Genomic DNA, 12776 nt, shown 5'->3' with positions numbered 1-12776 from the left:
CCCCAGCCAGTTAGGTGCTGTCCCGCCACGACCTGCCTTCTTCTATGGGTGTATGAAGATTAGGAGAATATCCGACAAGCAGGTCGTTAATTTCCGCACCAGGCAAAAGGAAAACTTCAAGAAACGGATCAACAATAAAGCTGGCCTGTTGGAATGTCCGGACAATTATGCCTGGGCTCTCCCAAGATCTGCAAGACATAAGTAATGCCAGAAAGACGGCCGTCATAAACAGCGAGCTGAAAAGACTAAATGTGGACATTGCCACTCTGCAGGAAACACGGCTGGCTGATTCAGGAACACTAATGAAGAGGGACTACAAGGAAAGAGCTCTGATGCCCCAAGGGAGAACGACTCCTGACTCTCCGCCTCAACACCTCTGAAGGCTATGTCACTCTCGTCAGCGCATATGCTTCAGCTCTGTCCGCCTCTCCAGATGCAAGGGATGAGTTCTACAAAAATCTCGCATCAACCATAAGGAACATCCCCATGATAGAACAACTTGTTCTCCTGGGCGACTTCAATGCCAGAGTGGGTGCAGACAACGATTCGTGGCCCTCCTGTCTCGGTTCCTTTGGAGTGGGGAAAATGAATGAGAACAGACAGCGACTACTTGAGTTTTGTACCTGCCATGAACTGTGCATCACCAACTCCTTCTTCAAGACGAAGCCCCAACACAAAGTCTCCTAGAGGCACCCACGCTCAAAACATTGGCATCAACTGGATCTGGTCCTAGTAAGACGAGCTGCCATCAAAAACCTTCTCCACACTCGCTCTTACCACAGTGCAGACTGCGACACGGACCACTCCCTGGTATGCTGCAAGATCAAACTGCAACCAAAGAAGTTCCACTGTTCAAAGAAACAAGGGAACTCTCGCTTTGACGTCGGCAAGATGTCTCAGCCAGATCTTGTAGAACAGTTCGCAGTGGCCTTTGAGAGAGAATTCGATGCATTGCAGCCCAGAGACTGCCACAGAAAGATGGGAAACGCTACGAGACACCATGTACCGCATTGCTATGGCCACCTTTTGGAAGAAAACCGCGAAGTCCCACGACTGGTTTGAGGCCAGATCATCAGAAAAGACTCCCAGTATTGAGACCAAGTGCGCTGCACTCACCGACTACAAACGGTCACCCAGTGAGAAGAACCTGCAAATCCTCAGGGCCGCCAGGAGTAAGGATCAGCTTAATGCCAGGCGATGTTCAATTGAGTACTGGACAGAGCTCAGTGAAGAGATACAGAATGCTGCTGAAAGAGGCAACATCCGAGGGATGTATGATGGCATCAAAAAAAGCACTGGGACCAACACAGAGCAAGACTGCCCCCCTCAAATCCTCCACTGGGGAAGTAATCAACGATCCTAGCCAGCAGATGGAGAGATGGGCGGAACACTACTCCGACCTCTGCTCCACAGGAAACATGGTGTCCAACTCAGGCCTCGATGCCATCAAGCATATGCCGGTCATGGAAGAACTTGACGCAGAGCCAACTGAGGACGAACTCAGCAAGGCCATTAACAGCCTGACATCAGGCAAGGCACCTGGCAGCGACGGAATTTCCCCAGAGCTCATTAAACACTGCAAGACTACTCTTCTGCATCCTCTGCACACAGTCCTCTGTCAATGCTGGAATGAGGGAGTTGTACAGCAGGACATGAGGAACGCGAAGATCATCACCCTGTACAAAAGCAAGGGCGAAAGGAGCAACTGCAACAACTGCAGAGGCATCTCGCTTCTCAGCATTGTAGGCAAAGTCTACGCTCGGGTCCTCCTAATTCGCCTGTAGAAACTGGCCGAACGCGTTTATCCGGAATCACAGTGCGGTTTCCGAGCAGATAGATCCACGGTAGACATGATCTTCTCCCTTCGCCAAATCCAGAAGTGCAGAGAGCAGAGGATGCCCCTATAATTATGTCGCATTCATTAACCTCACCAAGGCCTTTGACCTAGTCAGCAGAGACGGCCTTTTCAGGGCTCTTCGAAAGAGTAGCTGCCTCCCCCCCCCCATCCCGTACCCCCACCCCCACCCCCCAAACTGCACAGCTTGAATGAGTCCTTCTATATCATTATCAGTCAGATCTCTTATTCCAAGGTCAGTAAATAAGGGCATACAAAAAGGAAACGATATTCGTCCTTTGTGGCGTTTTAATATTATTATTATTATTATTATTATTATTATTATTATAAATCTGAGTTGGTTGTTGTTTATTGGGAGGATACTATTTCTGAATTGTGTCAAGGCAACTCTAAAGCAATAGACAGCAACAGTGCTTCAATGAAATTCTTATCCAATAAAAAAAGAGAAAGACAGACAGACATAGAGAGACAGAGACAGACAGACAGACAGACAGAGAGAGACAGAGAGAGAGACAGTGACAGAGACAGAGACAGAGAGAGAAAGAGAGGGAGAGGCAGAGAGAGAAAGAGAGAGAGGGGGAGAGAAAGAGGGATAAAGAAAGAGGGGGGGGGGGGGACATACAGACAGAGAGACAGAGAGAGATGGGAAAGAATGGAGATAGACACAGAAAGAGGAGAGGAAGGGGGAGAGAAAGAGGAGAGGAAGAAGGAGAGAAAGAGGGAGGAAGGGAGAGCAGAGGGAGAGAGAGAAAGGAGAGAGGGGGAGATGACATAGAAGGGAGAAAGGGGGAGGGAGGAGAGGGAGATAGGGAGGGAGAGGGAGGGAGAGACAGGAGAGATAAAGACAGGTGGAGAGAAAGAGAAAGACAGAGAGAAAGAGAGGAGGGAATGAGAGAGAGAGAGAGAGAGAGAGAGAGAGAGAGAGAGAGAGAGAGAGAGAGACTTTAATTTCATTGGCCATTGAGTCCTTACCATGTAGTTGAGCGCGTCAGCATATTCTTATTGCATAACAAAACATTAGACTTTAGGAATGATTAAGGTTAAAGCAAATATTGAAACAACACAAAAATAAAGTCCCTTCCTTGAAGAAATAATGACAGCAACCAACAGACCACCCAGTTCATTATAATAAATCTGTTTCTTCTGTTTCTTCATTCCTTAGTTAAACAGGGTCTATCACTGGTAACAGATGAAAATGTCAAATCCATCTAACCACCCAATTTGTAACTATGAGAAGCGTTGTTGTTGTTGTTGTTGTTGTTGTTGTTGTTGTTGTTGTGTGTGTGTGTGTGTGTGTGTGTGTGTGTTGTTGTTGTTGTTTTGTTTTGTTTTGTTTGTTTGGGTTTTTTTTGCCTAATCTTCAAAGCTTCTGATATAGATTTTGCCATCGAGTTTATCACCTCGTAATATATTTTTTTCATTTTGCAGATTCTTTTTTTTTTTTTTAATTGCACTTTTATTTCTGAATTCAAACATGGAAAAAAATCATCATCGACTGTGGAGTTACTTAAAGGGCATGGATAATCTATGGACGTACCTAGCATATTCATTTTGTTGGCATTAAAGCCAAGTGGTCTTTTATCTTAATCGTGCAAGTGTTCTACGATGCCGTTTCGTTATAACAGAAACAAGAGAGGCAAGGCCTTCAAGACTCACTTGTGATACACTTAAAAAAAATCCAAGCTTTTTATGTACTGAGTATAATTTCAAATGTAATGTTTCAGATGAGAAAGATCAGTTTAAAGCATATTAAGTCCCCTAGCATTAATTACAAAGTAATTTCCCTTTTTTACACTCTGCACCAAAACGTTTGCAAAATAAATAAAACTTCCATGCTTAGCAAAAGAAGTTCCTGTTTGAACAAAAAATGATAATAATGACTGCTCTTGTTGTTGGGTCAGATTATCAGATCAAAGTGCCAAGTTTAGAGAATACAAAAAAAATATATATAACAGTAAATGCAGTTTGCATATAATTAGGCTTCATTTTTTATGTTTTGTGCCCATCCCAGAGGTGCAATATTGTTTTAAACAAGATGACTGGAAAGAACTGAATATTTCCTATTTTTATGCCTAATTTGGTGTCAACTGACAAAGTATTTGCAGAGAAAATGTCAATGTTAAAGTTTACCACGGACACAGAGACACACAGACACAGACACACACACACAGACACACACACACACACACACACACACACACACACACACACACACACACGACCGAACACCAGGTTAAAACATAGACTCACTTTGTATACACAAGTGAGTCAAAAAATCAGCTTAGAATATACTTTTACATCAATGGAACCAGCTGTATTTATCCTTACTTCCTATGTCTGAATGCCAGTTTTGTTAGATATATCAAGCAGTCTGGATCTTAAATCTGAAAAAAAAGTTTACTTATAACCTACACGTTGGCACACCCACACAACTCCAAACCCGTTTTCTGACAAAAACGTGTCTTATACAAGAAGCCCAGTTTTCCTTTCTTTCCCCTGTTTGGATGAACATGATATTGTATGCCTGTTTACAAAGTCTACTTTGAGGCAATTTCAACAGTTTAAATCAATACTTAATACACTTCACAAAAGTTTTCACAAACAAAGAACATCTCCCGGTTTTACCACAAAGTATTGTATTTGAAGCATACATTGGAACACCTAGAAACGTGTAACTGCAAAAAAGAAGTATGTACTCTTTCCATTTGCTTAGTTTTGTATTATCCCTCCAGCAGCAGCTCATACGAATTTACAACTCTCAGTTCTATATGATCATGATACCATTTCTCACAAGGAGACAGGTGACCTCCCACGAGGAAAACCATAACTATTATTTTATCAAGTTTCGGTTAAGCACAAACAATCAGCTTCTTGTCCAAGCACATTTAACTGATTCTGAAGTCCCAAAATCGCTCCAGACAAAAGAATTACACCATCAGAAAACAGTGAGAAAAATATTTCAACAGCTTTCGGAATAAATGGAATACTATGTATAAACATTTTTCCTAGTAACTCAACTGCTGATTCATTAATAAAAATTCAAAAACATATTTGGATACAACAAACGTTCACACTTTACTCCAAAAGGATACCAAAAAACCACACACACACCAAAAAACAACAAAGTTAAATTAAGCACACTTATCGGACAGTTGGTGTGTGTGTATGTGGGCTTGCCTGCGCTTTTGCATGTGTGTGTGTGTGTGTGTGTGTGTTGGTGTGTGTTGGGTGTGACGGCGATGGCGGTGGCGTTGGCGGAGATGGTGGGAGATGGAAGAACGAACAAACGAACGAACATTTTTATTCAATAAAGGCCGTAGCCCCTCATGAAGGGGATCAGTGAACACAAATTGTTACATTCCAGAAGAATGTGGAACAGAAAACATTTAACTACAATTCTAGCAATGCACATGCACACACAAAAAGCACAATTAATCATATATCAAACTGCTGATTTTGAATGCCTTATACAAGTATACAGCGAACTGTTTTACAATGGTTTCATTGTTGACGACATTAGCAAGGAAAGTCGAAACAGAGATGGGTGGTGGGAGATGGAGAGAGGGAGAGAGAGGGAGAGAGATGAAAATTTTGTTCTTGATTTGTTGATTCTTATTCTGAGAGGTTCAGTTGCTCGTGCCAAAACATGTTCACTTTTCTGTAGATTTTCTTTTTCTTTTTTCCTTTTTCTACTGTTTGCATTTGAGTTGTGATGTTCAGATGTGGAGTGATGGCGTAGAGGTAACGCGTCCGCTTAGGAAGCGAGAGAATCTGAGCGCGCTGGTTCGAATCACGGCTCAGCCGCCGATATTTTCTCCCTCTCCACTAGACCTTGAGTGGTGATCTGGACGCTAGTCATTCGGATGAGACGATAAGCCGAGGTCCCGTGTGCAGCATGCACTTAGCGCACGTAAAAGAACCCAAGGCAACAAAAGGGTTGTTCCTGGCAAAATTCTGTAGAAAAATCCACTTCGATAGGAAAAATAAATAAAACTGCACGCAGGAAAAAATACAAAAAGATGGGTGGCGCTGTAGTATAGCGACGCGCTCTCCCTGGGGAGAGCAGCCCGAATTTCACACAGAGAGATCTGTTGTGATAAAATAAATACAAATACAAATAATACAAAATACAAATGTGTTCATGTGATTTTTTTTTTTTAACTGATGATGGAAGGAAGGTTGCAGAATGCTTATGGTATGGGTTCGATTCTCACTCTGGCCCAAGTTTGACATACAAACTGAGCGTCTAACTATTCGGATGAAACAAAACAAAGCGAGGTCGTGTGTGCAGCACGCACTTTGCACACTGAAAAAGAACTCATGGCCACAGAAGTGCTCTCCTGTGGCAAAAGAATGAATAAAGAAGAATGCCACTCGATTGGTACATAAATCTATATCCATGCACACAAGGCCTGACCAGTGTTGGGTTAAAAAAAAACAACTGTCAGGCTTCCACTTACCAGAGGTGGTGTAGCGTATACCGCGTCCTTGACGAGCTAAAATTGTTGCAGTTTTATATTTCATACCTTATTGCTTCAATCTTTGCATGTTGTTTCAGAGATCAGTGTTTTCTACTGACCTCGTCATGATAATCATTTGATTAATATGTTAATATGCTGCTGAGTCACTCTGGTGGTGTTCAGTAGAGGCTGTTCTGGTTTAACGTACTTTGGACACCACCCTACTGAGACCCGTACTGACGACAACATTAGCTTAGTTAAGGAGCCGGACTGAATAAGTGTATTTATTTGCCTTTTTTATTGAGCTTATCCTATTTCATTTTTAACATGAGAACAGAAATAACGACATACGGCCAAAGAAAAAAAAGGATAGCAACACTATTTCTCAGTACTGAATATACATATCATTTGATATCCATGAAGATACATACATACATCACATTTCGCGATTTTTTCTGATTTCGATGATGGAGGAGGAGGAGGAGGAGGAGGATGACGGGAGGAGGATGAAGATGCTTGCTTACTTGCTTGCTTGCGTACTACTTGCTTATGTGCTTGCTTGTCTACTTGGGTGCTTGTTTACTGCTTGCTTTATTGCTCACCTACTTACATACCTACTTTCCTACCCACATGCTTACCTACCTACCCATCTACCTACCTACCTGCCTGCCTACCTTCCTACCTACACCCTCCTGTGTCAGGGCAAGCGCTCAGTTGGAGGGCAGAAGAAACGCCTCAGGGACTGCCTCAAAGCGTCCTTCAGAGACCTTGGCGTCGACATCAAAACGTAGGAGACGCTTGCTCTGGACCGTCCAGCTTGGCGCAGCAAGTTCACCACAGAAGCCCGTGCATCTGAAGCCAGGGGCATCACCAAGGCGCAGCGAAAGCGTGTTGTGCGCAAGGCCCGAGCAGCATCTACTGCCACGACAGCACCCACTCACTTGTGTCCCACATGTGGGCGAGCCTTCAGAGACCGGAATGGCCTCATCAGTCACCTACGGACCCACAGCCACTGATCTTTTATCTGGTTTTTGAAGCCATGGTCATCTTCGATTCCGAAGGACGAACATTAGCTACCTACCTATCTACTTACTGAACTTGCTACTCACTTACTTACTTATTTACCAAGTTGCAATACATCTTGCTTGCTGAACAGGATGCTGGTTCTGGCAGTGCTGCTGTTGGTGCTGAATCCAGGTGGCACAGAGGCACAGACCTGTAATGCCGTCACATCTCTCCACAACACCACGGTCATCTGTCTGTTCGAGAAATACCTTGCAGAACTTAAAGTGGCCGGCTTCATTGTGTTTTTCTTCCCTAATCCCACCTCTGACTCAGGTTAGTGTGTCATAAATTTAGGATAGTTATTGAACAACAATTGTATCTTACGCCAAACCATCTATGTGAAAAGAAAGTAAGAAACAAACAACTGACCGAACAAAATATGCACATATATACATGTATACATCACACATATACATGTATACATCACATATATACATGTATACATCACACATATACATGCATACATCACATATATACATGCATACATCACATATATACATATATATACATCAATATATACATGCATACATCACATATATACATGCATACATCACATATATACATGCATACATCACATATATACATGTGTATACATCAATATATACATGCATGCATCACATATATACATGTATACATCACATATATACATGTATACATACACATGCATGAATCCACCCATCCATCTAGCTAGCTATCTATGCATCTATCTATATATTCTACATGAAATGACGACAGGTTTAACGCATACAACTTGTGTGCAAATGTATGGCATATATTGTTATGTCCGGAAAATATCAACTGGGTTAATGACATGGACATATACATTAATACTAGTAATAGCTATCGGTAGTAGTTGTAGTAGGAGTAGTAGAAGTAGCCGTAGTAGAAATAGCAGTAGTAGAAGTAGCAGTAGTAGAAGTCGCACATCTGACTCACGTCAGAGCTAAGTCCTAAACTGAAACTAAGTCCTACGGACAGAAAATGTTCTTAACAGTCCTGAAAGACGTGGAACAGACTCCCTGATCACCTCTGACATTCTGACTCCCTTACCTCTTTCTCTGGCCTCAAATTTCGCCTTTTCCCTCAGTGATGAGTTTCCGTGTGGTAAATCCATCCAAACGACATATGCTCCTGCGTTTGTGGTGTGCTTGACTTTGTGTATACATGTATATGTGTACACATTCGCATGGATGTGTACGAATATATTCTGTGCAAGTGCGTGTGTGTGCTTGTGTTAGTGTGTGTGCGCATATTTGTGAGCGCGCGTGTGCGTGCATAATGCATGTGTGTGTGTGTGTGTGTGTGTGTGTGTGTGTGTGTGTGTGTGTGTGTGTGTGTGTGTGTGTGTGTGTGTGTGTGTAGTTTGTATACGTAACATTGATGCAATGTGTTATGTATAAATCCATGTGTTTTTTTAAAGCACCTACAGCAGACTTAAGGACAATGTGCAAAATAAGTGTCCATTCTTCTTCTTCTGCTTGTCATTGTTATTATCAGTAGAAGTAGTAGCAGTAGCAGCAGTAGGGGCAGAAAGTAGTTCTACTCATTAGGTTCCTTTTCCGTTTCAGATATTGTCCTCAGCTGCAACATAGGAGAGACGGGAAAATTACACTGTAGCAAGGCAGACGGTGTTGTCTTCGACGAAACTAAGAAGATCGGCCATTTCTTCACGCTCACAAGACCTCCGTCGGTCAAGGAAGTGGGGGGAAAATACCAGTGCCAAGTTTTTCCTCAGCTGACCCAAACTCCGCGATACTGCAGACTGACCCTTGAAGGTGAGGCTGATTGTTTTTTGTCGTCATCGTCAGTGTCGACATAAACATCTTCATGATCACCATCATCACCTTGTTGTCGTTGTAGTTGTTGTTCATCATCATGATCATCATTATCATCACCATCTTCTTCTTCTTACGTATTTACTTCTACTTGTAACTGCTAGTTATATGCTCATATTATTCTTGTTCCCCTTCTTTTTCGTCTCCTGACTGTTGCCTCCTTCTGTCGCCGTTTCCGACAACTTGTCCTGGAGTACTTCGGGACTGGGCCAGATCTGGTGCTTGAGCTCTTCGTGTAGAGGGCCGTCTTGCAGGACATGGACTGGAGTTTGATAGCGATGTCACTAGGACATTGGTATGTGCTGGAAATTTTCAGTTCGTAGAGATGGGAAAGGAGCTGGCAGTGGCCCGTGCGCAGTCTGAAAATGATAATGATGGTGGTGGTGGCATCGACACTTGCAACGAAAACATCGACAACATTGTCGATTGTTCATTTCTAATCTTCCTGTCTAGTTGAAGGTGAAAGTAATACAATACGGCATTATATGTGCACATAGACTGTCCATAGGCCCTGCATCATTTGGAAGAAGACCAGTATGATTGTTTAATGACGCGTGTGTGGGGGTCCAGTATTCACTCTTTTATGCTGGGAAATTAAGCTGAAAATCTGATGGGTGTTGACTATTATTTTAGAAAACAACATAATCTCAAATGGAGGGATAAATAGCAGTTATATCCTTAAATATATATATATATATATATATATATATATATATGATAGTCAGTCGTGTCCGACTATGACCATCAGAACAGCAGAGGAGGCAACTGCTGTTCCGACTATTTGGGCTAGAATTTGATTATAGTGGATATATATATATATATATATATATATATATATATATATATATATATATATAACACACACACACACACTCACATATATATTTTCTCCCTTTGTTGTGTGAAAGTAGAGAATTGCAGAACATTCCAAATTGTCTATACATATTGAATAAGCTGGTTAGACTCCCGTTTGTGCCTGTTTGGACTGTAATGACTGATATGCCTAACAAACATTAAAGAGTGGTAACTCTCTCTCCATACACAAGGTACCCAATGCTGCTTATACTACCCATTCAGCTAGTACACAGGTAAATAAAAGGTACTTTGGAACATACCCAACTACTTCTTTCATGACTGATATGCCTACTATGCCAATAAGGAACTGTTTTGACAGTAATGCCCATTTTGCTCAATATGCTTTTCTTTGTTCGCTCGTTCAACTCTAATGGGTCCTGTTTGGACTGTTGTGAGTATTGTCCTTCTTACACTCATAATCGTCTGTGATTGTGTCATGTATGGTAATGAACATGTGTTTTGTCATGGACAGTGATACGGTCTTACTTTGTGTGATTGTTGTTTTTATCATGAGGCTTGTGTCTGCTATATCAATGTTGTGATTTTTTCTTGCAGTGCCCTCAGAAACTGAGATGTATCCTTTTTTCAGTACTGTGTGTGTGTGTGTGTGTGTGTGTGTGTGTGTGTGTGTGTGCGTGTGTGTGTGTGTGTGTGTGTGTGTGTGTGTGTGTGTGTGTGTGTGTGTGTGTGTGTGTGTGCTTGCTTGAGTGTGTGAGTGTTCCTGTGTGTGTGTGTGTGTGTGTGTGTGTGTGTGTGTGTGTGTGTGTGTGTGTGTGTGTGTCTGTGTGTGTCTGCGTGCATGCTTGCGCGTGTGTATGTTTGTTCCTTTGTGTGTGTGTGTGTGTGTGTGTGTGTGTGTGTGTGTGTGTGTGTGTGTGTGTGTGTGTGTGTGTGCGTGCGCGATTGTGTGTCTGTATATATGTGTGTTTTCGTGAATGCGTGCCTGTGTAGGGGGTTTGTCAGCATCCTTCTTCTTCTTCTTCTTCTTTGTGTTCTTCTTCTTCATATCATCATCACCATTATGACAATCATGAAGGGAGGCATGGCCCACACAGACACGACCTTAACAGCCCCAGCAGAGGGGATGAAGAAGTGTTGGGAGACTGTGCAATACATGTGTCCCTGCTGATTGCCCTCACCGTGCTTTGGGGAGTCGTCATCTTGGTTGTGACTGGTGGCTGCTTACTTCTGCACGTGAAGCGAGAGAGGTATGTACAGCGTACAGGCCTCACAAAAACATAAGGACCACATGGGTCTTTGATGAATGATGATGATGATGATGATGATAACAAGAATAACAATAAGAATGATGATGACGGTAATAACAATGGCCTAGAGGTAACGCGTCCGCCTAGGAATCGAGAGAATCTGAGCGCGCTGGTTCGAATCATGGCTCAGCCGCCGATATTTTCTCCCCCTCCACTAGACCTTGAGTGGTGGTCTGGACGCTAGTCATTCGGATGAGACGATAAACCGAGGTCCCGTGTGCAACATGCACTTAGCGCACGTAAAAGAACCCACGGCAACAAAAGGGTTGTAGAAAAATCCACTTCGACAGGAAAAAAAAATAAAACTGCACGCAGGAAAAAATACAAAAAAATGGGTGGCGATTTAGTGTTGCGACGCGCTCTCCCTGGGGAGAACAGCCCGAATTTCACACAGAGAAATCTGTTGTGATAAAAAGAAATACAAATACAAATAATAACTATGACACTATTACTACAGCTACTACTACTACTAATCATAATCATGAACATAATAGCAACAACAACAACATGCGTGACAGAGAGTTTGGAGCGTTTTACAGCAAGAAGCAATACACACATGAATAATCATACATGTATCAAGTACATCATACACACGCGTGTGAACACACAGAGACCTAAACAATCACAGCCGCACACACACGCACACAGTCAGCAGAAGCCCATGAAGCACAGCAGTCAATAAGACAGCAGGCAGAGCGGAAGAGGTGTATTCTGAGAGACATTTAAATCAGACAGGAGAATGCACGGGAGGGACTGAGAAGGACAGTGTGTCCCACACCACTGTACCAAGGTAGCAGAAAGAGCGCTGACCTTGGGATTTCTTGAACAGTTTTTCTTCTTGGGGGCATGGTTAAGTGACGCTGAATTTTCGGCAAACAGAAATGTAGGCAGCTAATGTAGTGATCACCACTTATAAGCAGGGGAGCTTTATTGTACTTGTTCTTCCTTTTTTCCATTGAAAACCCTCAGCTATCGTTTATGAACTACTGAATAACTGTCACGTTTTGCTGAAAGAACGAAACAGCACAGAAAGTACATGGCAGATTACAGATCACCGTGAAAGATTGAGGTTTTCATGGCTTTGGCCTATCACCAACAAACACAACACACTGTTGATTTGGGTGACTCGATTCAATTTGATTCAGTTGAAATTACTGTATAACTTGCTTCAGTTCAAACAGGAAAAAAAATTATGTTGGCTCATTCAAATTCTCGTCAACAAAATATCAAAGCGAAATGAAAAACGAGTGAGTACTGTCACATCCTTCCATGATCACAACGCACACACCAATTTGTATGTGTGTGTGTGTGTACGTGCGTGCATATGTGTGTGTGTGTGTGTGTGTGTGTGTGTGTGTGTGTGTGTGTGTGTGTGTGTGTGTGTGTGTACGTGCGTGCATATGTGTCTGTGTATGTGTGTGTGTGTGTGTGTGTGTGT

The 12776-nt window shown here is 42.6% G+C and overlaps 1 protein-coding gene across 5 annotated transcripts in view; it reads left to right on the top strand.

The window, feature by feature from the left end:
• LOC143291751 (GTPase IMAP family member 8-like) overlaps positions 1–12776 on the top strand; it is a 40646-nt gene that overhangs the window by 15363 nt on the left and 12507 nt on the right. The window contains exons 2-5 of one of the 5 annotated variants that reach the window (XM_076601834.1): positions 7472–7653; positions 8949–9155; positions 10626–10644; positions 11147–11278. The exons of 3 other annotated variants lie outside the window; for them this stretch is intronic. In XM_076601834.1, the coding sequence (XP_076457949.1) occupies positions 7473–7653; positions 8949–9155; positions 10626–10644; positions 11147–11278 (539 nt within the window). In that variant the 5' untranslated portion in view covers position 7472. Of the gene's footprint in view, positions 1–7471; positions 7654–8948; positions 9156–10625; positions 10645–11106; positions 11279–12776 lie in introns of those variants that run through there. One more of the 5 variants, XM_076601833.1, reaches the window with a different exon arrangement.

The sequence above is a fragment of the Babylonia areolata genome, chromosome 17 (genome assembly GCF_041734735.1).
Source record: "Babylonia areolata isolate BAREFJ2019XMU chromosome 17, ASM4173473v1, whole genome shotgun sequence".
NCBI lineage: Eukaryota > Metazoa > Mollusca > Gastropoda > Neogastropoda > Buccinidae > Babylonia > Babylonia areolata.
The sequence above is the reverse complement of the archived record's forward strand: the minus strand, read 5'-3'. Positions and strand labels throughout refer to the sequence as shown.